At 40.6% G+C, this 27,892-nt stretch overlaps 1 protein-coding gene across 4 annotated transcripts in view; it reads left to right on the top strand.

The window, feature by feature from the left end:
- The first annotated feature begins 16,055 nt into the window (after nucleotides 1-16,055).
- LOC121569895 (POU domain, class 6, transcription factor 2-like) overlaps nucleotides 16,056-27,892 on the top strand; it is a 108,887-nt gene continuing 97,050 nt past the window's right edge. For 2 of the 4 annotated variants that reach the window (XM_041881193.2, XM_041881192.2), the window contains exons 1-2: nucleotides 16,058-16,434; nucleotides 17,243-17,430. In XM_041881193.2, the coding sequence (XP_041737127.1) occupies nucleotides 17,259-17,430 (172 nt within the window). In that variant the 5' untranslated portion in view covers nucleotides 16,058-16,434; nucleotides 17,243-17,258. Of the gene's footprint in view, nucleotides 16,435-17,044; nucleotides 17,431-27,892 lie in introns of those variants that run through there. The other 2 variants (XM_041881195.2, XM_045221182.1) reach the window with 2 other exon arrangements.

Genomic DNA, 27,892 nt, shown 5'->3' with positions numbered 1-27,892 from the left:
ATGTGGGAGACTCCCCAAACATATGGAAGAAGGTACTCTGGTCAGATGAGACTAAAATTGAGCTATTTGGCCATCAAGGAAAATGCTATGTCTGGCGCAAACCCAACACCTCTCATCACTCCGATAACACCATCCCCACAATGAGGCATGGTGGTGGCAGCATCATGCTGTGGGGATGTTTTTCATCGGTAGGGACTGGGAAACTGGTCAGAATTGAAGGAATAATGGATGGAGCTAAATACAGGGAAATTCTTGAGGGAAAACTGTTTCAGTCTTCCAGAGATTTGAGACTGGGACGGAGGTTCACCTTCCAGCAGGACAATGACCCTAAGCATACTGCTAAAGCAACACTTGAGTGGTTTAAGGGGAAACATTTAAATGTCTTGGAATGGCCTAGTCAAAGCCCAGACCTCAATCCAATTGAGAATCTGTGGTACGACTTAAAGATTGCTGTACACCAGCAGAACCCATCCAACTTGAAGGAGCTGGAGCAGTTTTGCTTTGAAGAATGGGCAAAAATCCCAGTGGCTAGATGTGTCAAGCTTATAGAGACATACCCCAAGAGACTTGCATCTGTAATTGCTGCAAAAGGTGGCTCTACAAAGTATTGACATTTTTTTGTCTTATTTCTTGTTTGTTTCACAATAAAAAATATTTTGCATCTTCAAAGCTGTAGGCATGTTGTGTAAATCAAATGGTACAAACCCCCAAAAAATCCATTTTAATTCCAGGTTGTAGGCCAACAAAATAGGAAAAATGGCAAGGGGGGTGAATACTTTCGCAAGCCACTGTACAAGGAGTACCTGTACCAAGTCAATGTGCAGTGGTACGAGGTAGTTGTAGGGACATGTAGGTAGGGGTAAAAGTGACTAGGGAATCAGGATAGAGAATAAACAGAGTGGCAGCAGCATTTGTAAAGAGTGTGTGACTGTTTGCGTGTGTGTGTGGCGTCAATATGCATGTGTGTGTTTTGTGTGTGTGAGCGTATGTTGTGTGTGTGTGTTGGAGTGTCAGTGTAGTATGTGTGAATGAGTGAGTGGGTGAAGTCTAGGGAGTGTGCATAGAGCCGGTGCAAGAGAATCAGTGCAAAAAATACATATAATAAAGGGGGTCAGTGTAAATAGTCCGGGTAGTCATTTGATTAACTGTTCAGCAGTCTAATGGGGGTAGAAGCCGTTCAGTAGCCTTTTGGTCCCAGACTTGGCGCTCCGGTACGGCTTGCCATGCGGTAGCAGAGAGAACAGTTTATGACTTGGGTGACAGGAGTCTGACAATTTTTAGGTCCTTCCTCTGACACCACCTGGTATAGAGGTCCTGGATGGCAGGGAGTTCAGCCCCAGTGATGTACAGGGGTATATTCATTCCGCAGATTCTGTTGAAAAACTTTTCTTAAACGGAAGCAAATGGAACGAAACGGGGATAAACATACCTGAATTTGTCCAATAGAAACTCTTGTTTGCAACTGTTGGACTAATGATTACACCCTAGATCAGCTAGATGCATGAAAGAGTGTGCAAGGCAGAATTTAATATGTCACTGTCTGTCCATGTGTCACTGTCTGTCACCTCAAAAATAAATCGTCCTCCCTCATCTTAAACCCACCGACTGCCGATGGTTTGGACCATGATAGGTCCTTAGGGATGTGGACACTGAGGAACTTGAAGCTCTCGACCCGCTCCACTACAGCCCCGTCGATGTGAATGGGGGCTTGTTCGGCATTCCGTTTCCTGTAGTCCACGATCATTTCCTTTGTCTTGCCCATGTTGAGGGAGAGGTTGTTGTTCTGGCACCACACTGCCAGGTGTCTGACCTGCTCACTATAGGCTGTCTCATCGTCATCGGAGATCAGGCCTACCACCGTCGTGTCATCGGCAAACTTAATGATGGTGTTGGAGTCGTGCGCGGCCACGCAGTCGTGGGTGAACAGGGAGTACAGGAGAGGACTAAGCACGCACCCCTGAGGGGCCCCCGTGTTGAGGGTCAGATTGGCAGATGTGTTGTTGCCTACCCTACCCTCAACACCTGGGGGAAGCCCGTCAGGAAGTCCAGGATACAGATGCAGAGGGAGGTGTTCAGTCCTAGGGTCCTTAGCTTGGTGATGGCACTATGGTGTTGAATGCTGAGCTGTAGTCAATTAACAGCATTCTCACGTAGGTGTTCCTTTTGTCCAGGTGGGAATAGGAAGTGTGGAGTGCAATAGAGATTGCGTCATCTGTGGATTTGTTGGAGCAGTATCCGAATTGAAGTGGGTCCAGGGTTTCTGAGATGATGGTGTTTCATGCCTACAGATGGGAGTGCTACATGGCGGTAGTCATTGAGACAGGTTACCTTGGCGTTCTTGAACACAGGGACTATGGTAGTTTGCTTGAAACATGTACGTATTACAGACTGGGTCAGGGAGAGGTTGAAAATGTCAGTGAAGACACTTGCCAGCTGGTCAGCGCATGCTCTGAGTAAGCGTCTTGATAATCCGTCTTGCCCTGTGGCCTTGTGAATGTTAACCTGTTTAAAGGTCTTACTCACATCGGCTAGGGAGAGCGTGAACAGCTGGTGCTCTCACGCATGGTTCAGTGTTGCTTGCCTCGAAGCGTTGACACCACAGCCAGTGAAAGAATAGTTATTGTCAAGGTATCAAGAGGAATGTAATGTGTTATTGTTCAACTAATCATTAATGGAATGCAATGTGTTATTCTCCAACTTGTCATTAATGTCAGACAAGGTATCAAGAGAAATGGGATGTGTTTCAACAGAAATAATTTCCATGTAATTGTGATACATGTGGGCTGGGATCAGCTATTAATTTCTATCTAAGCAGGAAAACAATGTCTTCATCTAGATGACATTCAGAGTATTGCTTCTACCCTAATTATGATCAACCAACAGTAGATCCGACCCACTGCCCCCTTCTGCAATTAGTTTGTATGAGACAGTTAATGACTAACACTCCCTGGTGACATGAAAACTCAATGAAGTGATACATTCAAAGACGTTCACTGGTTGAAGTCACTGCTGGCATCTGAGGCTGCCGTTGTGCCTGAGAGAACATTACAGTCTATGATACGCTCATATTGTATTTGTATTTGTGTGTGTGTGTGTGTGTGGGGGGTACTTTTACAAATAGGTCACTGGAGACCACAGTCTCTTTCTAGTTGCCTTTGGCTAAAAGGTAATCATGTTGCATCAGACAAAACAAACGCGTGGGAACCTGTGGAATAAAAACATTTGTGCTCATTGTCCTGCCCCTCAAACTACCATGATATTTATAAGGCTTTACTCTGCTGTGGTAGTGGTGTGGCTTGTATCGAGATGGGTGCTAAAGGCATGATTTGTCTCTGCTTTATTGAGATTGAGTTCCACCCCCACCTCTTATCCATCCTCAGGAGAATCCTAATGCACTGACACCAGTGGGGAATATTTTTTTTATTTACAATCTATTTAGCAATGATTTATCGATCGCTGCCTCTTCCCTCATAGAGAATTACCAATCCTTTTTGGGAAATCAGATTTTCATACCTTTCATGAGAATGTGGATATGGTGCAGGTCCCAGGGGTGGTTGGAGGAAGCTGGGGGAAGTTGACTTTGAGGGGAAGTCCCATGGTGCTGTGTGGCTCTCTGGGACTGTCAGTCGTGATAGTGGCGAAAGTAACGTTGGCCCAGTGATATCACTCTCTTGTTTACCTCTCTTTTTCCCCCTCTCTGCACAGCTTTCGGAGTTTGTAATGTTTAGTTTTTTTAATGAAATCTAATTGCAGAATTGATTTTGGTAAATGCTGACTACAGGAGGTATTGGAATTAACATGAAGATGAAGGGACGTTCTTAAAGTTGATACATTGCTGTTTCACTAAGCTGGTTTTCAGCAGATCTACAGCATTGGGAAAGTATTCAGACCCCTTGACTTTTTCCACATTTTGGTACGTTACAGCCTTATTCTAAAATTGATTAAATAAAAATGTTCTCTCATCAGTCTACACACAATACCCCATAATAACAAAGTGAAAATAGGTTGTTAGAAATGTTTGCAAATGTAAAAAAATAAATAAGCAGAAATACCTTATTTACATAAGTATTCAGAAAATGTGTTATTAGACTCGAAATTGAGCTCAGGTGCATCCTGTTTCCATTGATCATCCTTGAGATGTTTCTACAACTTGATTTGCGTCCACCTGTGGTAAATTCAATAGATTGGACATGATTTGGAAAGGCACACACCTGTCTATATAAGGTCCCACAGTTGACAATGCATGTCAGAGCAAAAACCAAGCCATGAGGTCGAAGGAATTGTCCGTAGAGCTCCGAAACAGGATTGTTTCGAGGCACAGATTTGGGGAAGGGTACCAAAACATTTCTGCAGCATTGAAAATCCCCAAGAACATAATAGCCTCAATAATTCTTAAATGGAATACGTTTAGAACCACCAAGACTCTTCCTAAAGCTGGCAGCCCGGCCAAACTGAGCAATCGGGGGAGAAGGGCCTTGGTCGGGGAGGTGACCAAGAACCCGATGGTCACTCTGAAAGAGCTCCAGAGTTCCTCTGTGGAGATGGGATAACCTTCCAGAAGGACAACCATCTCTGCAGCACTCCACCAATCAGGCCTTTATGTTAGAGTGGCCAGACGGAAGCCACTCCTCAGTAAAAGGCAAATGACAGCCCGCTTGGAGTTTGCCAAAAGGCACCTAAAGACTCTCAGACCATGAGAAACAAGATTCTCTGGTCTGATGAAACCAAGATTGAACTCTTTAGCCTGAATGCCAAGCGTCACGTCTGGAGAAAACCTGGCACCATCCCTACGGTGAAGCATGGTGGTAGCAGCATCATGCTGTGGGGAAGTTTTTCAGCGGCAGGGACTGGGAGACTAGTCAGGATCGAGGGAAAGATGAATGGAGCAAAGTACAGAGAGATCCTTGAAGAAAACCTGCTCCAGAGCACTCAGGACCTCAGACTGGAGTGAAGGTTCACCTTCCAACAGGACAACAACCCTAAGTACACAGCCAAAACAATTCAGGATTCGGGAAGTCTCTGAATGTCCGTGAGTGGCCCAGCCAGAGCCCGGACTTGAACCCAATCTAACATCTCTGGAGAGACCTGTAAATAGCTGTGCAGCGATGCTCCCCATCCAACCTGACAGAGCTTGAGAGAATCTGCAGAGAAAAATGGGAGAAACTCCCCAAATACAGGTGTGCTAAGCTTGTAGCGTCATACTTAAGAAGACTTGAGGCTGTAATCGCTGCCAAAGGTGCTTCAACAAAGTACTGAGTAAAGGGTCTGAATACTTATGTCATTGTGATATTTCAGTTTTTTATTTTTAATACATTTGAAAAATTTCTATAAACCTGTTTTTGCTTTGTCATTATGGGGTATTGTGTGTTGATTGATGGGGGGCTGTAAAGTAACAAAATAGGGTAAAAGTCATAGGGTCTAAATAATTTCTGAATGCACTGTAGTGTAGGCTAGACCTACAGTTGTTCAGTAGAATGCTGTGGGAGATGCGTTCCGAAATGACCAGTCATACAGTATGTCGCACTCTCTCCCTAAGGTAAAGGTCGCGTTCCCCTTCTTAGATGTTGCATGCATCAACTGATGATTGCGTGGCACATCATCGACTGTCCCGTCGGGCACCAGACTGCTATAACATACGATCTGGTCAGCTAATGCGTAAAATACCTATCCAAGTATTGTAAGTTCTGGTCAGCAACATCAGAGAAGAAGAACACGACCAAAAGCTTGTTGCATTTTCCACAGGGAAAGCTTCCCCTGCCCTTGTAGGAGGAGTCAGATGAACACAGCAAACGCTTTGATGCTCCAGAATGTCAGCACCGTGGATTGATGTACAAAAAACACACTCCTGACCAATCAGGTTATTTTATTTGTTGTGGATCTGCTGTGTGTCCTGTTTTACAGGCTTCAAAGAGCTCTTTTTAATTCACAGTCTTTGATAGCCTTCGTCCTGCTCTGACCCCTTATGGCAGGCTATTTTGGAGCATTTTTTATTTTAGTGGAGGTAGGGAGACTTAACCATTGATTATTAATGAGAAATATGAAAGAGAAATGTATGTTTTCCTGTTGGATGGTTTAAACTGTAATTCTGGGAAAAGTTGTCCTATTCCATTCAGAGAATAATGTGTTTACGGGAGAGATGCCTTACATTAAATTGCAAGTTAGCCAACAGTTTACTGTATGATACCGGTATCACTTGGAGAAAAATGTGAATGAATCGCACTGGGGTCACGTGTCTACAAAGGATAAGAAAGTATAGAGGGGGTTTAGCGGGGGGAATAGTGGAGAACAATTGGAGGGTTACTTAGTAGCAATGCAAATATCATGGTACAGCTATATGGACACTCAATCACTATGGTATTTTTTATTGGTAAATTTACAAACATATATAATGATAAATAGATTTGAAACTTGTATCTCATTATGGTATGTGGTGAAATAAGTATAGCCAGTTATAATTGCAATGGCTTAGCAGATAATAACAAAAGAAGAACAATATTTACATGACACTTCTTTGACAATATATACAGTATAATAAATTATCAACCCTGCAAGCAATACAAGACTCTATTATTATGGTGGGAGATTATAATACCGTTTTAAATAGCTCAATGGACCGTAAAGGAAATCACACTACAAAGTATCACCCTCATGCTCTTAAGGAAATCATGAATGTCATGGATACATTAGAACTAGTAGATATATGGAGGCTTAAATAACCTGATCTAGTGAGATATACATGGCGGAGACTCAATCAAGCTAGTCATCTTGACTTCTTTCTTATGTCATTCTCGTTGGCACCAAAAGTTTAAAAAGTGTTGATAGGGTACAGAATGCGGTTGGACCATATAATTGGCATATACATTACTCTTACTGAATTTCCATGTGGGTGAGGATATTGGAGATTTAATCAAAGCCTATTGGATGATAAATTGTTTTAACTAGGACAGAGGAATTTCTAACAGATTTTTTTCCCGACATAACATAGGTACAGCAAATCCCCTTATTGTATGGGACACTTTTAAATGTGCCTTTAGAGGCCGTGCAATTCAGTACTCATCTCGAAAACAAAAGCAATTTAGGTCAAACGAGTCCATACTAATAAAGGAAATAGAAGGTCTAACAGAACAGATAGATAGCAATAAAAACTGTAACATAGAGGCTCAGAATAAATTTGAGGAAAAACTAAAATAAATTGAGAAACTTATTCAAGAAAGATCAATTGAAATATATTATAAAAATAAAGCAAACTGGATGGAATATGGGGAAAAATGCACCAAATTATTTTTTAATCTTCAACATAAAAATGCTACCAAAAAGAATTTACTGAAACTCGTTACAAATGACGGAGTCACCCATGATTCACCAAATTATATTTTGAAGGAGGAAGCAAAGTACTTTAAGCATATGTTTTCATTTCAGTCGCCTCCATCTCCTCTAACTGAAGCTAATTGTAGAGATTTTTTTCTATTGATAATGTAAAATTAACAGCCATACAGAAAGACTCATATGAAGGTGAAATTACAGAGGAGGAACTTCTGAATGCAATTAAAGACTTTAAGTCTGGGAAAACTCCAGGGTTGGATGGCATACCAGTCGAGGTATACCAAACCTTTTTTGAATATACCGTTATTAGCATGTTTTAACCACTCCTATGTAAATGGTGGATTATCAGAAACTCAAGAAGAAGGTCTGATTTCATTATTACTGAAACAGGATACAAGTGGAGAATATAAAGATCCAGTCCATTTAAAAAATTGGAGGCCCCTTACACTTCAGTGTTGTGATGCAAAAATTCTAGCAAAATGTATAGCGCATAAAATTAAAAAGGTATTGTCGGACATTATTCATTCTAATCAGACAGGTTTTTTACATGGACGATACATTGGAGATAAGATAAGGCAAGTACTGGAAACAATAGAATACTATGAAAAATCGGGGAAACCAGGCCTGTTATTCATAGCAGACTTTGAAAAGGCATTTGATAAAGTACGACTGGGGTTTTTATATAAATAACTGGAGCATTTCAATTTTGGAGAATCTCTTATAAAATGGGTTAAAATCATGTATAGTAACCCTAGGTGTAAAATAGTAAATAATGGCTATTTCTCCGAAAGTTTTAAACTTTCAAGAAGAGTGAAACAAGGTTGTCCGATATCGGCATATCTATTTACTATGGCCATTAAAATGTTAGCTATTAAAATCAGATCCAACAATAATATAAAGGGATTAGAAATCCATGGCTTAAAAACAAAGGTGTCATTGCACGCTGATGATTCATGTTTTCTTTTAAATCTACAACTTGAATCCCTCCACAGCCTCATAGAGGATCTAGATACATTTTCTAACCTCTCTGGATTACAACCAAATTATGATAAATGTACTATATTACGTATTGGATCACTAAAAAATAAAAATGTTACATTACCATGTAGTTTACCAATAAAATGATCTGATGGTGATGTGGATATACTCGGAATACATATCCCAAGTGAAATAAATGATCTCACTCCAATACATTTTAATAGAAAGTTAGCAAAAATAGATAAGATCTTGCTATCATGGAAAGGTAAATACCTGTTAATTTGTGGAAAAATCACCCTGATTAACTCTTTAGTATTATCCCAGTTGACCTATTTGCTTATGGTCTTGCCTACGCCTAGCAAACAGTTTTTTAAATTATATGAGAAAAAAATATTCTATTTTATTTGGAACGGCAAGCCAGGCAAAATTAAACGGGCCCATTTATATAATGAATATGAATTCGGAGGACAGAAATGATTAAATATTAAAGCATTAGACCATTCACTAAAAGCTTCAGTCATACAAAAGTTATACTTAAATCTGAAATGGTTCTCTAGCAAATTAGTAAGATTGTCTCACCCAATGTTCAAGAATGGCCTTTTTCCCTTTATTCAGATTACAACCTCTCACTTTCAGTTATTTGAAAAGGAAATAATCTCCCAAATATCACTATTTCTAAAACAAGCCATAGAAAGTTGGTTGCAATTTCAATTTAATCCTCCAGAAACGACAGAACAAATAATGCAACAAATATTGTGGTTAAGCTCAAATATACTAATTGATAAGAAAACATGATTTAAAAAAAAAAATGTTTTTAAAAGGTATAATCTTCGTAAATTATATCATAGGTAGGACTGGTGGAGTTATGCATGCAGCTAACAAAAACATATGGAAATGTCTGCTCTACCCAAAAAGTACAACCAAATAATTGCAGCATTACTGCAAAAATGGAAGAGGAAAGTGGAAGGAGGAAAAAGTAAGGAACTTCTCTGTCGGCCCTGCATTAAAGAACATAATTGGTTAAAGACAATTGTGATAAATAAAAAAGTATACCAGTTTCATTTACGGACCAAAGGATTGACAGCCATCCCATATAGATTGCAAAATAGTTGGGAAGAGATTTTTGACGTACCGATTCCATGGGATAGTGTTCATGAACTAATACGCAAAACGATGCCGGATTCAAAACTTAGAATTGTTCTATTTAAATTATTATACAAAATTCTTGCTACCAATAGAATGTTATTTATTTGATGGGTTAAATCTTCCCAGCTCAGCAGATTTTGCTGAGAAGAGACAGAATCATTAGATCATTTGTTTTGGTACTCTCCATTTGTAGCTTGTTTTTCGACACAGGTCCAGGAATGGCTGAAGGATTGCAATATTTACCTGGAGCTAACCCTGCAGATAGCACTACTGGGTGATCTTAAAAATCATGGTCAATCGATCAATAATATAATAATACTTTTAGCAAAAATGTTTATTTTCAATTTACAATCTGTAGAAACAATGAGAATAGAAGGGTTCAGAACTTTTGTAAAACATCACAGTACAGTTGAAAAATATATGGCAAATAGAAATCCAATATGGATGGTGTTAAGAGATAGATGGGTGGTGTTGAATGGTGTTGAAGGATGGGACTAATAACAACTAACAACAACTAATAACAACAAGATAACTAATGTAAAGCATACTGTGTCCATAATAAGTATATAGGTTATAGGTTGAGAGCTTTTGTGAAAGAGCAGAGTTAGAAAGATATGGCATATGGAAGCAAACCGGATGGACATCATGAAAATGATCGGAGAGGTTGAGGGTAGAGGAAGTTCATGAGTAAAAACAAACAAAATAGAATTATTGTAAAATTGACTGTGTCCATAAAATGTATATAGTATGTATAAGCTGGAAGTAGAGGCCTAAGCATTGTTGTTCACTAGTTTACTCCAATTAGGGAAGGGGTGGTGGGGTTGGAAAGTAAAAAGGGAAATATGTTTTTTTAAAGGATGTGTGTATATATACAGTGGGGAAAAAAAGTATTTAGTCAGCCACCAATTGTGCAAGTTCTCCCACTTAAAAAGATGAGAGAGGCCTGTAATTTTCATCATTGGTACACGTCAACTATGACAGACAAATTGAGATTTTTTTTCTCCAGATAATCACATTGTAGGATTTTTAATGAATTTATTTGCAAATTATGGTGGAAAATAAGTATTTGGTCACCTACAAACAAGCAAGATTTCTGGCTCTCACAGACCTGTAACTTCTTCTTTAAGAGGCTCCTCTGTCCTCCACTCGTTACCTGTATTAATGGCACCTGTTTGAACTTGTTATTAGTATAAAAGACACCTGTCCACAACCTCAAACAGTCACACTCCAAACTCCACTATGGCCAAGACCAAAGAGCTGTCAAAGGACACCAGAAACAAAATTGTAGACCTGCACCAGGCTGGGAAGACTGAATCTGCAATAGGTAAGCAGCTTGGTTTGAAGAAATCAACTGTGGGAGCAATTATTAGGAAATGGAAGACATATAAGGCCACTGATAATCTCCCTCGATCTAGGGCTCCACGCAAGATCTCACCCCGTGGGGTCAAAATGATCACAAGAACGGTGAGCAAAAATACCAGAACCACATGGGGGGACCTAGTGAATGACCTGCAGAGAGCTGGGACCAAAGTAACAAAGCCTACCATCAGTAACACACTACGCCGCCAGGGACTCAAATCCTGCAGTGCCAGACATGTCCCCCTGCTTAAGCCAGTACATGTCCAGGCCCGTCTGAAGTTTGCTAGAGTGCATTTGGATGATCCAGAAGAGGATTGGGAGAATGTCATATGGTCAGATGAAACCAAAATAGAACTTTTTGGTAAAAACTCAACTCGTCGTGTTTGGAGGACAAAGAATGCTGAGTTGCATCCAAAGAACACCATACCTACTGTGAAGCATGTGGGTGGAAACATCATGCTTTGGGGCTGTTTTTCTGCAAAGGGACCAGGACGACTGATCCGTGTAAAGGAAAGAATGAATGGGGCCATGTATCGTGAGATTTTGAGTGAAAACCTCCTTCCATCAGCAAGGGCATTGAAGATGAAACGTGGCTGGGTCTTTCAGCATGACAATGCTGAAAGACCGCCCGGGCAACGAAGGAGTGGCTTCGTAAGAAGCATTTCAAGGTCCTGGAGTGGCCTAGCCAGTCTCCAGATCTCAACCCCATAGAAAATCTATGGAGGGAGTTGAAAGTCCGTGTTGCCCAGCGACAGCCCCCAAATATCACTGCTCTAGAGGAGATCTGCATGGAGGAATGGGCCAAAATCCCAGCAACAGTGTGTGAAAACCTTGTGAAGACTTACAGAAAACGATTTACCTGTGTCATTGCCAACAAAGGGTATATAACAAAGTATTGAGAAACTTTTGTTATTGACCAAATACTTATTTTCCACCATAATTTGCAAATAAATTCATTAAAAATCCTACAATGTGATTTTCTGGATTTTTTTTTCTCATTTTGTCTGTCATAGTTGACGTGTACCTATGATGAAAATTACAGGCCTCTCTCATCTTTTTAAGTGGGAGAACATGCACAATTGGTGGCTGACTAAATACTTTTTTCCCCCACTGTATGTTTGTATCTGTATTTATGTGTATGTATGTATGTATGTATGTATGTATGTATGTATGTATATATATATACAGTGGGGAGAACAAGTATTTGATACACTGCCGATTTTGCAGGTTTTCCTACTTACAAAGCATGTAGAGATATGTAATTTTTATCATAGGTACACTTCAACTGTGAGAGACGGAATCTAAAACAAAAATCCAGAAAATCACATTGTATGATTTTTAAGTAATTAAGTTGCATTTTATTGCATGACATAAGTATTTGATACATCAGAAAAGCAGAACTTAATATTTGGTACAGAAATCTTTGTTTGCAATTACAGAGATCATACGTTTCCTGTAGGTCTTGACCAGGTTTGCACACACTGCAGCAGGGATTTTGGCCCACTCCTCCATACAGACCTTCTCCAGATCCTTCATGTTTCGGGGCTGTCGCTGGGCAATACGGACTTTCAGCTCCCTCCAAAGATGTTCTATTGTGTTCAGGTCTGGAGACTGGCTAGGCCACTCCAGGACCTTGAGATGCTTCTACGGAGCCACTCCTTAGTTGCCCTGGCTGTGTGTTTCGGTCGTTGTCATGCTGGAAGATCCAGCCACGACCCATCTTCAATGCTCTTACTGAGGGAAGGAGGTTGTTGGCCAAGATCTCGCGATACATGGCCCCATCCATCCTCCCCTCAATACGGTGCAGGCATCCTGTCCCCTTTGCAGAAAAGCATCCCCAAAGAATGATGTTTCCACCTCATGCTTCACGTTGGGATGGTGTTCTTGGGGTTGTACTCATCCTTCTTCTTCCTCCAAACACGGCGAGTGGAGTTTAGACCAAAAAGCTCTATTTTTGTCTCATCAGACCACATGACCTTCTCCCATTCCTCCTCTGGATCATCCAGACGGTCATTGGCAAACTTCAGACGGGCCTGGACATGCGCTGGCTTGAGCAGGGGGACCTTGCGTGCGCTGCAGGATTTTAATCCATGACCACGTAGTGTGTTACTAATGGTTTTCTTTGAGACTGTAGTCCCAGCTCTCTTCAGGTCATTGACCAGGTCCTGCCGTGTAGTTCTGGGCTGATCCCTCACCTTCCTCATGATCATTGATGCCCCACGAGGTGAGATCTTGAATGGAGCCCCAGACCGAGGGTGATTGACCGTCATCTTGAACAGTTGTTGACGTCTCACCAAGCTGCTTGCCTATTGTCCTGTAGCCCATCCCAGCCTTGTGCAGGTCTACAATTTTATCCCTGATGTCCTTACACAGCTCTCTGGTCTTGGCCATTGTGGAGAGGATGGAGTCTGTTTGATTGAGTGTGTGGACAGGTGTCTTTTATACAGGTAACGAGTTCAAACAGGTGCAGTTAATACAGGTAATGAGTGGAGAACAGGAGGGCTTCTTAAAGACAAACTAACAGTTCTGTGAGAGCCGGAATTCTTACTGGTTGGTAGGTGATCAAATACTTATGTCATGCAATAAAATGCAAATTAATTACTTAAAAATCCTACAATGTGATTTTCTGGAAAAAATATTCTCATTTTGTCTGTCATAGTTGACGTGTACCTATGATGAAAATTACAGGCCTCTCTCATCTTTTTAAGTGGGAGAACTTGCACAATTGGTGGCTGACTAAATACTTTTTTCCCCCACTGTATATATATATATAGAGAGAGATTGGAAGTGATGCAGACAATTACATTGATGGAAGTTACAATCTATCTGCAATATTAAAGCTGATCTACCCCCTAAAAAATATATCAGAACATATTTATTGAAAATACTGTACATTTTAGATTTCACTTGACCTTTTTGCATTCATGTATTTATTTACATAGTTTTGTCTTAACATGAGAATAGCTGGACACTACTGTAAAAGCCTCCCAGTGCACAATTGACGTGCCATACTGGTGGAATGGGTGAATAAACAGTTTGTTTCCTTACCCTAAGGGGGAGACAAATCATCATCGCTCATAGCACATGCTGCATGCCATAGAGGTGCTGGAACATTATACAATATCTCTGGGGTGTAGGGGCATTCTCCTTCCACCCACCATCATTATCATTCCACCCACCAGCATTGGTGACAATGACATCACTCATTTTTTGTGAAGTATATTCTCTTTACTGCTCCTACTTAACCTTTTATAGACATTTGTTTTTCTGAAAGTCAGATAACTTCTCTGTGTGCTTTTTTTTATTATTTTGAGGCTAACCTTCTTTAGGTGAAAAGAAGCGCTTATTTACCCTGCATCTTGCACTGAAACACAGTACACACCATCAAACTCTGCTATTTCCTCAGGGACATCAATTGTGATCTAAATTTAAGCAAGACACATTCTGCCACAAAGAATGATCTATTCTTAATTTATGACAAGTGACTGTGGGTATGTCAATGATGCCATAATTAAATAAGACAGTAGTTGTCATACTGAATCAGTTTATAGATTTACTGTCAAATCCCTCAAAATGATAATGTTGAAATATAGTAGAATGAGGAAATTGGCAGAAAACAAATAGCCACTTCCTTTTACATTTAGACCGTTATAGATTATTTATTTCAATTGTGTAATGTGTTATAAATTATGATTATTAAACTTATTCAATTCTGAAGAACATGCTATATGTTTGACACAGAACAGGGTGCAATTATTGTTATTATTATTATTATTATTATTATTATTATTATTATTATTATTACCACTGTTTTTATCCTTGTAATTACCATTTATTATTGTTATTATTAACATTACTTCATTATCATTCTCTTTCAGTGTCCAGAGCCTTGAATGTCGGTTGAGCTGAGCTTGGTCGACCAAGGCAGAAGTCCCTTGCCCAAGGGGGCTAATGTGACAACGGTGTTAAGGCCATTAGCTATTAGCATGGATATCTGATGAGCACTGAGGGCTCTGTGCTGACCACCTCTTCCATGGACACTGAGGGTAGGGAGGGAGGAGTGGGAGGGACCGAGGGGTGAAAGCCAAGTGCTTTTCCCTGTTCCTGCATTGAGGCCATGGGGAGTAAGGCAACCCCACTCCGCCCCTGAGCCCCTGAGCCCCCACACCAAACACACCCACTCTGCTGAAATAAACATTCCCACTTCAGCTAAAGAGCTGCACCCAGAGCCCCTTTTTAATAATGTAATTAACAGCCCTGGATGTAGGAAGAAGAGACAGATGCTGCAACTATCCTCCAGCAGCCTTTGAGGCCAGTGGAACTGAAGAGCTGTGATCTCATTCCCACCACTTGTTTAGAGTCTGTCAGGAAGAGAAATGCCAGCATTACCCACACTCCTTATATGATGAAAAGAGGAAAAAATAAAGAAATGGAATGATGGAGAGATCTAGACCCTGCCTTGGTCTAAGTGTCAGTAGCTTCATATTCTATTTCTCATCATAACCCCTTTCCCTTCATCGTTTCCCACATTCCAAACAAAAGGCACTGCCTTGATTTTTTTCTATTTTATTATTTGTCTTGCAAAGTCTCATGCCCCAGTGAAAATTACATTGTGAAATGACGAGAGAAATTTCAGCACCGCCCGTGCTCCCTGCTGCTGTCCCTCTGAGCTTTCAAACAGCAACAGACTGTGAAGGATAAATAATAAAAAAACTATTGATTATTTTGATGACTGCAAGATTCAATTAGGTATTCATTTATCCCTCCAGTGGACCTATCAAGCGACTCAAAGGATAGGAGATGGGAAGTGGGGGTGGGCCCAAATGGATGCAGAGAGAGAGTAAGACCAGCCTCAGACAGAGGGGAAAATGTGTTTACCTCGCCAGGCAGAGAGGTGCATTTATGCACAGAGTTCCATATTTAAGTGCTCCACCAATGAAGCCCTGATGACAAGCGACATTGTTACCAGGGATATGAGTATTGACCAGCCGGCTCGCCTTTCGATGACAGCTACTATTTCTATTGATGAACATTTTCATAGATTATCATGTCATACCCCCCTGATTCCCCTGTTGAGCGCATTAAAAGAGCCCCTCTGGGCAGGAACACATCGACCACCCTGGCAGGAGTGGGGGTGGTGGTGGACTGGCGCAGGGCCAAGGTTGACCCCCCTTTCCCTCTCGCCATACATGCTGGTCACCTGTCCCCATTTCCAACCCATTTAGACTGAATGTTCTTGTCCATAAATAAGGCAGCGTGAGAGGGACAGAGTTTTACCCCTCTGTGTTGCTGCGGTTCTTTGTGTGTCTCAGAGCAGGAGGGAGGGGGAACAGTCTGAGGTGACACAAGGGAGAGGAGACACAGGAGAGGCAGAGAGAGAGAGGGAGGAGAGAAAGTGGAGTTGACATCTCCAGTGCTTGTCTAGGAAGCAACCTCAGGCTTGAACATTGGCTATTCAGATGCAACAAGGTCGAGGAGACTGTTTCTGGTTTTGTAGCAAACATCATGCACTAGCTGGTCTCTGCTCTGTGGTGGCGAGCATGTTTTAATTGGTTTCTGTCTGATTTTTTGGACATTCAGAAGATCATCTTTTACGTTTTTATTGTCATTTAGTGGAGCTTCATTTAGGTATGTATGCTTTTTGTTGGTTTATTCATTTGGTGCACTTTTTACATAGTTGCATATCAGTAATTAGCCAGATTACTTCATTTCATTACATTATACATTACTTTGTTAGTAATTCATTGAGTGATTCTAATTCCCTCCAGCTTATGGTGGTTTTTGTTTTGCAAAATGTGAGACATTGGAATTTCAAAACATAATTTTGGGAGGACCTATGATATGCCATGATCTATTCCTGCTCTTGATTGGAAGAGGCCTTAATCGTTTACTGGTTGCCTCTGACTAATGCATATGAATGATGACATCTTTGACTTCTTGCTCTTACTGAAAGTATCATGCAGGCTTTACCTTTGTGAAATGAATTAACTGTCTACATAGATTTTTTGTAATAGCAGATATATCTTTACCATTTTAATTTATAGGTACAGTATGCGTGTACAGGATGAGGGTAATGCTGAAATTGTGACACATGTGTTCTGTGGGTATTATTGAGCCTTGAGAGGTGTGGAGAACCTTTAAGGCTGCAGGGTATAATGGCAAAGCCATACGATCCGTAACCGCTCTTCACTAGGCAGGCTGCAGCCAGCAATATCAGCTGGAGCAGCACCAGTCTCAGATAAAAGAGAGCGCTAGAGAGAGAGGGAGGGGAAAGGAGGGAGAGAGTGATGAGTGAGCGATAGAGGAGAGACACAGGGATAGAGAGAAGGGGAGAGTAAAGGGATGTAGACAGAGAGAACAAGCCGGTGTAGAGTAGTGTGCTGCGAGGAAAATCTAACCACGTTGTTCTGTTGAATTCCCCACCTGGGCTCCCCAGCTCCCTCCACGATCTGATGATTACAGGGCAGCTGAGCAAGCCGCTGTTCTCCCTGCGCAGCGAGATGAGCGTGGCGGAACTCCGGGCCGATGACAAAGTGGCCACCCCAGATAGCGATCTCAACGACGAGCCCCTGCTCCTGTCCTCCGAGGCCAGGGACAGAGAGGACATTCCCAACAAGCTCTATGGTGAGTCCATGGACAGGACAGCTCTCAGTCTCTCCTCTCCCTTCTGGGACTGGTCATGGCACGAGAGGCCAGGGAAAATTCTCTGATTCTGTGTGTGTTGGATAGGGGTGTCTGAGACCAGGTGCTGCTGGAGCAGGTGCTAGAAGAGTGTGATAGACCTAACTAAGTTGAGATGCAGGGATTCAGTGAAGAGGTGGATGCAACAGGGTTGGTTGCCTGACTTGTAGTTTTCAGATGTAGAAGACAAGTTCTTTAGGTGAGTTTTCAGGTGATATGGTGTTTTACATGTTCATTATGTCTTCATGACTTATATAAGTGAAGTCATATCCTATAAACGGTTTGGTATTTTGTTATGAGTCTTGTGTTAATTGATTAATTGATTTATCTTTAGAAGTTTATCTTGAGAAGTTTAGGTGTGGTAACATTTTCAAATAGAATGTTGTGACAGTCCCCATCAGGTGATTATTCAAATATCACACCTGGAGTTGTTCAAATATCACACTTGGAGTTGCAATGTGCCTTTAGGCATAGGCATACACATTTTGGAATTAGTGTTTGTATAGTTTACATTGATTAGATTGCTAGGACAGACGCAAATATTTGTGTAAAGTGACTCTTCCTTGAAAATAAGCATCTGTGGCTGCATTTACACAGGCAGCCCAATTCTGATCATTTTTCCACTAATTGGTCTTTTGACCAATCATATCAGATCTTTCTACATCAGATCTTTCTCAGAGCTGATCTGATTGGTCAAAATATCAATTAGTGAGAAAAAAAATTCAGAATTGGGCTGCCTGTATAAACGCAGCCTATGTCTTGGAACGTGGCATTTTACATTTTGTTGCTTGTGTGAAGGTGAATAGTGTGAACATTGTGACAAAATATGCCAAATTAGAGAGAATGTTAGACTATTGTATCAGAAAAAAAAATGCCTATGAATTGAGCAAGTGGTGAGGATCTCTGGCTTTGTTTTTGGTTTGTGAAATGTCCTTGTACTTGATTATCTCTGCAATGGTGGATCATCACAAAGCAACTAAAAATGTTTTTTGTAGTCCAATGTCAAATAACGGTATGAAGATGAATTGATATTTATTAAAAGTACATACACTAAACACATTTAAATCAATTAATATAACATTAGCAATTGAGACATTTAAATTATGGTCCGATTAATAATTGTTAAAAAATTGCCTATTGCTCTGATAGGGAATTACATTAAAATCCCACAATTAGAATATTAAGAGATACTAATTAGTAAGAAATGGATGTCATTTTTAATAGATAAAAAAATATCCATCCCTCTTATTAATTTAATGTTCAGGTTCAATTACAGTTGTGACCAAGTTAATTAATATTTATTTATTTTTAATAAGCTTTTAATTAAACCAATTTACTTATCCAGGCAGTCTAATTTAATCCCAGGTCTTAACAATGAATCAATATGTCTAATGAGATTAAAACAATTGTTTTTTATAATGAAACTATGAAGGTCATTACACTATGTCTACATTTTAGTCATTTAGCAGACGCTCTTATCCAGAGCGACTTACAGGAGCAATTAGGGTTAAGTGCCTTGCTTAAGGGCACATTGACAGATTTTTCACCTAGTCGGCTCGGGGATTAGAACCAGCGACCTTTCGGTTACTGGCACAACGCTCTTACCCACTAAGCTACCTGCCGACCCGTCTAATATTGACTGCTGTGACATGTAGATTCAGTCTCAAAGTAAAGGTTATACACTACCTCAATTATTTCAACTTGTTTGTTTGGATTTTGGTCAGATCCTTTTTGATGGAAGTATTGGCATTCAGTTTTTAGTCAATGCTGTCGCAAAAATAATCGGAATAAATTCAGTCACTCACTAATCCTTACTTACACCAAATGATCACTCAATAAATGTTTTGCACCATCATATTATGGTTAATTAAAAAAACATGTAGCGATTGCAACATTAATATGGTAATATGGATCTAAGATATACATTTATGCTTTTCAAAAGGCGCCATATGGGTATACTTTTTTTCTTCTAACAATTCTCTCAGGCATTGCGATTTGAATGTTTTAATTAAATGAGCTAATAGAACAATTATTGTATGTCTTGGATAGGCTAAAGTTGACTTATTTGTTATCCTGGCACACACTGTACTGCAGGTGTGGATAATGGGATGGGCTATGATGTGGTCTATTTAAGACACCATTTTACACAGTGCTTTCATCAAAGGCTATTTCATGGTACAGTACTTTTAGACTTAGTACACATCTAAACATGTTTTTAAGGTTATGAGTCAGTACTCAGCCACTGAGAATGTAATATGTCAATTTTTTCTGAAAATGCCCATGGACATCAGTGTAAAAGAGTATATACTAAAATTCCATAAACCCCCTTCAAATTACAGTAAAAGTATGCTTGTGCAGAGATGGCTTTTAGTGCTGAAGAGATGGCGAACTTGTGGAATTACAAGATAATGGATTTGATATGTTTTCATGAAAGAAAACAAATGGAATTGTGTCTTACAGATAATATTGATTCAAACTACTACAGTACTACTTCTACTTGATTATATTGGTAGGGAAATACATACTCATATTAACGTACTACGTTATAAACATATTAATGATAGTATTATAATAATAATAAAAAACATATTGTTCTGTAACATAAACATCCTGTGAAAAAGCAGTACCAAAAGAAGAAAAACCAAAAATGTACAAACTGACTCTGATGAGAAGTGCAGTCACAATATGGCATAGTTGTAGATTATTCTATTTGGCCTTACACTAATATATATGTGTAAGGTTTGATGTGGGTTTATAGGTGGCAACAGAGCGTAGGCTACCACGAGCTCAGATTATACCAGACAAACTGAAAAATATCTATGTATTACAAATAGTATTATACTCACCATACATACACAGAAAATATAATAAAATACCATTTGGAATCTGTATTTGGCCTACACTTAGCTAGAATACCATAACTCCTTTTCTATTGAAACACTGTCAGCATTTATGCCATGATGTTTTTTATTTGGCAATATTGTGACTTTCTCCCCCAGACGTGTTAGTTAAGGGAAGGGGTTGTGTTTGCTGACAGAAAACATTGAGCAGGTGTGTTACAACCCCCCTATAGAGATGTACTGCACTCAGTGCTAAGACTTTGCTATCACAGCAGGATATGATAAGATGGAAGCGATATGATAATGCAAAAAGAGATGCTATCTTTTCTAAGCTACTTATTACTAATTTATGTGTGCTACCTGCTGCCAAAAACACAAATATATCACGTTAAAACAAGTTGAGTTTCTATAAATCACTGTATAATCAGGGCTAATCTCATTTTGGATTAATTCTAATGATCAAGTAAACCACTTACAATTAAACCACTTACACTCATTAGTACAAATAACATCTGGCATGACCCATTGCTGGTGATGTCCTCCAATATCATTGGTGCCCAAGAGGAGCAATGCTCTGACAGTTTACCTGTAACACGAATCATAAACAAGGCAGTGTTATATTAGACATAAAAAGATGAGAGAGAAGCATTGGTTATTGCTGAATGAATAATACATCAGACAACAGCTATCCCGTTATGATAAAGCATACAGTAACCAGGTACTGTAGGGTGTGTGTGTGTGTTTGTCTGTGTTTGTGTGTCTGTACAGGTTGCGTGTTTTGGGACTAGACAAGCGAGTGGTGTAAGGGGACGATAGTGTGTAGCCGGGCAGTGTTGTGTTCTGTTGTTGCCGCAAAGCACCACTTGGCTGAACTTCTGAGAAATATTTTGGGGGAGGGTTCTCCAAACAACCTCATGTACGGCTCCAGCTGTCATTCAAATTAATTTTTTAGGATATCCCAGGGCTCTCCTACACAGAGACTAGGGTAACAGGTAACTCATTCATCTCAACACTGTTACAATTCTCTGTAATAAACATCAAGCCTTCTTTCACTTCACCTTCAGACTCATGATTACAGCTGAAGACCATTAGTCCATGTTTGTCTGTTCTTTCTCCATCTCCCTCCCTTTATTTATGTATCTCTCTCTCACACATGAATTGATAGACAATTTATGTTGAACAGACTACAATGATAGAAAATATTTTATAAATGAGAACATTACATCCTTCATATTGCAATACACTTTTCTCAAACGGCAGTTGTTATTCTTATAATACTGTATTTAACACAGTCCTGTTATCATTTTGTAATTCATGTAAATTCACCTGTTGTCACCTGTTATAAATACAGTGGTGTGTTTTGGTATTGGATGTCTTGATATGTCTCTTGTAGGGCTGAAGGAGGAAGGCATGACTCTGCCCGTAGGCTGTGCCCGGGGGGTGCCCTGGGAACCACTGCTCCTCCCCGGAGACTTGGCACAGTATAGAGGCAGTCAGGACATGTGGTTGCCAGGCTACCCAGACTCCTTGCTACAGCCAAACTCTACAGTCAGGAAATGAACGAGAGAGAAAAAGAGAGAGAGAGAGAAAGAGAGGGGGAGAGAGAGCAAGAGCGAGAGAGAGAGAGAGAGAAAGAGAGGGGGAGAGAGAGCAAGAGCGAGAGAGAGAGAGGTACCTCAACTCCTCTCACGAAGCAGCACATCTCCCCTACCTGCAGGCCACAGGGCATAGTGGATGACAGGAGGATGGTTGCTGCTCACAAACAGGAAAAATAAAAAGTGTAATGTTAAGTCAAGGTTGTACTGTATAGATGTGCACACATGTTTGTTTATGCATGTTTAGTTGTTACAGTATTATGCTCAGTTTTAGAGGGTGTAGAGTGCTACCTTGCTGCAGATATGAGAGTGTGAAGTACGAAGACTCCATACTTTCTTATCAGCCTCCTTTAGTCCCCTTTGCCGTAGACTACAGAGGCATGTACTCTAGGTTAAGGATGGATACATATCTCTTTACTATGGCCAAAGTAACTTTTATTAATGTGCAGATTTTATTAAGGAGATTGATTATACCTCGAATTTCTTCATCAGAAAAAATATAATGAAGTTACTCTGTTGTTTAAAGTGATTGATAATGTATGTGGATCTCCAATGATCCAGCGTTTCCCTCTCCAATGTATTGTTGTGTAGTTTTTGTGTGATGTTGAGAGAAATCCTGACTCTTAAGATTCTGTAACATTTTGACCCCAGTTCATTACCTAAGAAAATTATAGTTATTATTTCAAGCTATGATTGTCCATGTATCTCAACACTATACTATGGATTGAGTATGTACTGTATCATAATAAGTTCAGCTCCTTGAACAAACCCCTTCTGGATAATGGTTATTAATTAAGCTACTAATTTGAGCCATTTCAGATACTCTAGATTTGATTTGGTTAAAAAGTCCATGGCCACCAACCTAACATATTAGACAAAATCCACAATATTGTTTGCTGTTGATGGACTTCCCACCTTTTTGTGACGCAACTCTTCACAATGTTCGTTGATGATTTAACCCAGAACAGCAAAGGAAAGTTTCTTATTTTTGTGTGACATTTTTACAATACTTTTAGTGGGTGGTGTCAATGTGACGATTGTCCTATGCCCTCCGTCACCTAAGCTAAAGACAGGCCTTATGAATAACCAGACAAGTCAACCATTTATTGAGAAAAGCACATGTATTAATTGTAATAATGTGTTGATAGCGATGTCCTTTTGATTGTTGATCACCTGTAAAGAGGGTTATGGCAATTGGTTTCAGCGTGCAAAACCTTTTGTGGTGCGTTGCCCAAAATGTTGCTCTCTATGCAGGCATGTAGCGATCAGGTGGTACAACTAAAATGTGATCATGTTTAACTATTAAAACGTTAAGGTTAAGCTAAAATAATGTTTTAACAATTACCTTGTTTATCCTTGTTTATTGAAGAGGTCAATTTCCTGGTTGTAGTTGCGACGGTCAAATCGGGCAGTTGAAGAGGGCATTGAGTGTTGAGAGTTACGGGGAATGCGGAAGTAGCATTTTCCTGTGGGGACGTGTATGTTTATATCCCATTATCTATATTTGCTTAAAGCATGGTTTGCACCTTTATTGAGATGTGTTCTGGTATCAATTCAAGTATTTGTATAATCTGAAGATAGATTGAAATTCATGCTTTTGAATTGTTAATTGAGAATGATGTGAAATGTAATGTTCCCATTGGTCAGATGCATGATGGGTAGTGGTTAAGACCATTGGGCCAGTAACCGAAAGGTCGCTGGTTCAAATCCCCGAGCCGGCAAAGTGGACACATCTGCCGTTCTGCCCTTGAGCAAGGCAGTTAACCCCCAACAACAACTGCTCCCCGGGTGCCGATGGCGTGGGCGTCTATTAAAGCAGCCCCCCACACCTCTCTGATTCAGACGTGCTGGGTTAAATGCGGAAGGCACATTTCAGTTGAATGCATTCAGTTGCGCAACTGACTAGGTATCCCCTTTCCCCTTTTTAAACTCCTGTCATTTCTTTGTTTGCCTGACAGAGACAGGAACAGGTTAAAGGTCGTCATGCTGCCGGGTTAACAAGTGTATTTGAAGCCAGATTTTTTTTTTAAGAGCTCTATTTAATTAAGTTTAGTTTGACCCTTTGGTTCATCATCCTGTTTATTAGATTTTTTATATATTGTACAGTTCGCCAGCTCTTTATCTCCACTTGGAAATAAAAAGCGTCCTTTTGGGCAAGAAAAATCTGTTCTGCATTGTTGCATCCTCATTGTTAAAATCCCACCGCTGGGTCAACCTCATTGTGCACAATGTACACATGATGGAGGCATTTGTCAAAACCTACACAATACAGTTTCACACCATGCTCGTGAAAATATCCATGCAGCGGTCAACAAAAGCATGTCCTTGTAGACTGTATGGCTGAAAGCGCCTGTATTCTGCAAGGAGGCGATGAGCTATAGTGGGTTGAGATGCAGCAGAGGAAAATAGCATAAAGAGTATGAGAATGACATTCAGTGACTCTTTCTGATGGCGTCAACACAGTGAGCGAGTTCAGGTTCAGCCAGGTGATTTGGGATGAACTGTTTTGTATAGAGTAGAGTGCTGCTTTTGGCTTGAATAGAATTTTTGACAGTTAAGTGGATAAGTACAAATGTTTGATTGCTGCAAAAAAAGTGTTGATTGAAGTGAAGGTGTGTACGTTCTTGGTGTTCTCGGGTTTGGTTGAGTGCTCAGGAAGCACTGATAGACAATGTCATTGGGAGTAATGTTTGTCTACCGCACACCCAGCCAGGCTCCTTTCATTTGTGAAATGGTTTCATACGTTTTTTAAAAGCTCATTTCTCACGGTTTGTGCAAATAGTCTTCCACTCCAGCTATCAGAAGCCATGAGGCACCACAACATCCTGATGACATATATTTATTGCCCAGGAAAAATTGACATTAGGTGCGAAAGCTGTGGTTAGGAAGCCACGCTATTTTCCCCCCCGTGGGGGCGAGATGGCGTGGCTGTAACAGTTTCTGTCTTCCCCTCTCAAGCAAATCTCCGCCTTTCAAACATCAACAGACAAGATAATAAGGCACTCGGAGCACAATTCGGTATTATATTCCGCAACCTAAGGCTCATCTCTTGTCAGTTTGCATTTACTGTCCCAAGGATGTGACGCTTCTATCATCATGCTGTCAAATAGAGCCTGGCTGGAACGACAGGGCCACTCATTTCATACACTTACTGTTTACATGAAATGGCCTGCACTTATACCGATTCTGCCAAAATGGAGGAACATTTTCAGAAAGGTCACCTACAGACTAAAAAGAGGAGAGAAAAATAAATCTTCTATTGATTTATGCGATTGGAGGTCATTCCAAAGAAAAGGTCTAGACAGATTACTGTAAAATACCCTACATCTCTTTATTTGTTGTATTTCGTAAGATCAGTTACTCATTCATCTTAATAAGATAAGATATTTATGACTACATGCAGGCTTTTTTTAAACTCTGGTAGCTACTGTACAGTACCTCACTGAAATAATTTAAATTAATTGCATTACCGAAGTGGTAGTTGATACACCAGTATAAAAATATGGTTATCACCAGGAATAAACTTTTTTGTTTTATTAGGATCGGCATGTATTGCATTTCAAACCATTCATCACTTATCTCCCACTGCCCACTGCCTTTCACTCTTCTGCATATCCACACAGACACACACTGCTGTAGGCAGCCCCCCATACCTATTATCTTTGTGTAATCAGCTTAGTGAGCAGGGCGAGTGACTGAGGGGGGACGGGGCTGTTTTGCGGCTTGCTAATGCAAAGAGGCCTGTAATGTTCTGCTGTGCTGAGGTTAAGTAAGGAAGTGGTAGAGACACAGTGTGTGAATGGAACCAGCTCAGTAAAGTCAATGAGACTAGGATAAAGGAAAGGAAGAAGGGGAATAGGTCTCTCTCTCTCTCTCTCTCTCTCTCTCTCTCTCTCTCTCTCTCTCTCTCTCTCTCTCTCTCTCTCTCTCTCTCTCTCTCTCTCTCTCTCTCTCTCTCTCTCTCTCTCTCTCTAACTCTATCTCTCTCTCTCTCCTGGAGGTGGAACTCATTATGAGGATTTCAGCTGTATGCCTGTAAAGCGGGTGTAATACATTCTCTAATGCGCCCGGAGCACCCGTGTGCTATCTTCACTGTCTTTACCATCACAGCTCAGATAGCATTGAGGAACAAGGAGAAAATAAAGAAGACAGGCTGTTGTTTCTGAGATGGACATGCAGAGAAGGTCATCCATTTTACACATAAAAACCCCAGTCATGTAGATTACACTCATGGTGGCACTGAGCACTTCAAAGTGACTGACATTGTAATCCATTGAATATATTGTGCATGTACAGTAGAAATGAATTGTTAACCTTTACCTTGCTTTACAAGGAAATATTGTAAAGCAAATGACATTGAGGGCACTTTGCCAGTGGTAAAGGAAATGTAATGAATACTATAATACACTTTATTCTGTTCTCAATACACTCTGACTTTTTGAGGGGAAAATAATAATTTTCAAAGAAATATGTTTTGCATAGTCTGGTTTCCATAAACAATATCAAAAAGCTCTTCATGTTGAACTAACAAAGAAACGTCACAACTCCTTGGCGCTGACACGGTCGTTGATGTTGGGATATAATTGAAGCAGGGAATGGAAATTACAATGTTGTCTTTGACTTGTGTGGCATAAACCAGAGATGTATCCATCCGAGCCCGTGTGTCCTTCACAACCCTTTATTATTTATAACGCTCGTTCTTTGAGCAATGACCAGTACTAATGCATAACCTTCTGTCCTTCTGGCTGATTCGTTTCCTTTGAAACCAAAGATTGAAGGAAGAGATAAGGGGTTGCAAGGGAAGGGGTGCAGGGGAGGAGGTGTGGGGGGTGTAGGGCAGTCGAGATCCAGGCTATCGAAAAGTTATTATGGTTTTTTCCCCCTTCATATCTGAGGATGTGGAATAACATTGTGATGCTTCTTTTCTTGGGGAATGGAGTTACGGGCTTCAAAGCAATAGTCGATCCTATACGTTCCCCTTCCTCCACAGCGTGACGGCACTATGAGAATGTTGTGTACTGGGGAAATTCTGTTCGAGTGCACTTCTATGTTATTATGCCCATGGAATATATATATTTAAAACATTGCAGAACTTTGCATTTTCACCATTTCACCCCCTGACTAATAGTGAGTTGTATAAATCCTTATTTGGAGGTTAGCACCCTGCTTCACATTGCTGGTGATTGAGGTGAGATAGACTCCTGTACAGACTAGAGCACTTTCTGTGATTCTGGGATGATAGATGCTGCACAGCAGCAGTGTAATCCATTATTATGATACCAATATCAGAGTGGGCGACGTGGAGGCAGAGTATTGGGGGGAACAGAAGCTCTGTGGGACAGGGGGGCAGAAAGTGGGACAGCATTAGTGTTGGATAGCCTGAGGGCCCAGGGCTGATGTGTCAAGCGTGATATGTGGGTGTCTAGTCGCCCCCCGCACCAGCCCCTGTCCCCATCCCCGGCCCAGTCTCCACCCTCTTAATTGTCCTGCTGCTGCTCTCGTTTGGCCAGATGCAACGCAGGTTGACAGGCGGCCGCTCTTTAGACGCGGTGCGTTCACCGTACATACTAAGTTCTGCCTATTTTCTGCCTACAATAATGTAAGGGTTGTGAACAGTTCACGTAGATATCACTGTTTCTTTCTTTGATACACTATATACACAAAAGTATGCTGACACCCCTTCAAATTAGTGGATTCAGCTATTTCAGCCACACCGTTGCTGACAGGGGTATAAAATCGAGCACACAGCCATGCAATCTCCATAGACAAACATTGGCAGTAGAATGGCCTTACTGAAGAGCTCAGTGATTTTCAACGTGGCACCGTCATAGGATGCCACATTTCCAACAAGTCAGTTCGTCACATGTCTGCCCTGCTAGAGCTGCCCTGGTCAATTGTAAGTGCTGTTATTGTGAAGTGGAAACGTCTAGGAGCAACAACGGCTCAGCCGCGAAGTGGTAGGCCACACAA

The sequence above is a fragment of the Coregonus clupeaformis genome, chromosome 7 (assembly GCF_020615455.1).
Source record: "Coregonus clupeaformis isolate EN_2021a chromosome 7, ASM2061545v1, whole genome shotgun sequence".
NCBI lineage: Eukaryota > Metazoa > Chordata > Actinopteri > Salmoniformes > Salmonidae > Coregonus > Coregonus clupeaformis.
The sequence above is the reverse complement of the archived record's forward strand: the minus strand, read 5'-3'. Positions and strand labels throughout refer to the sequence as shown.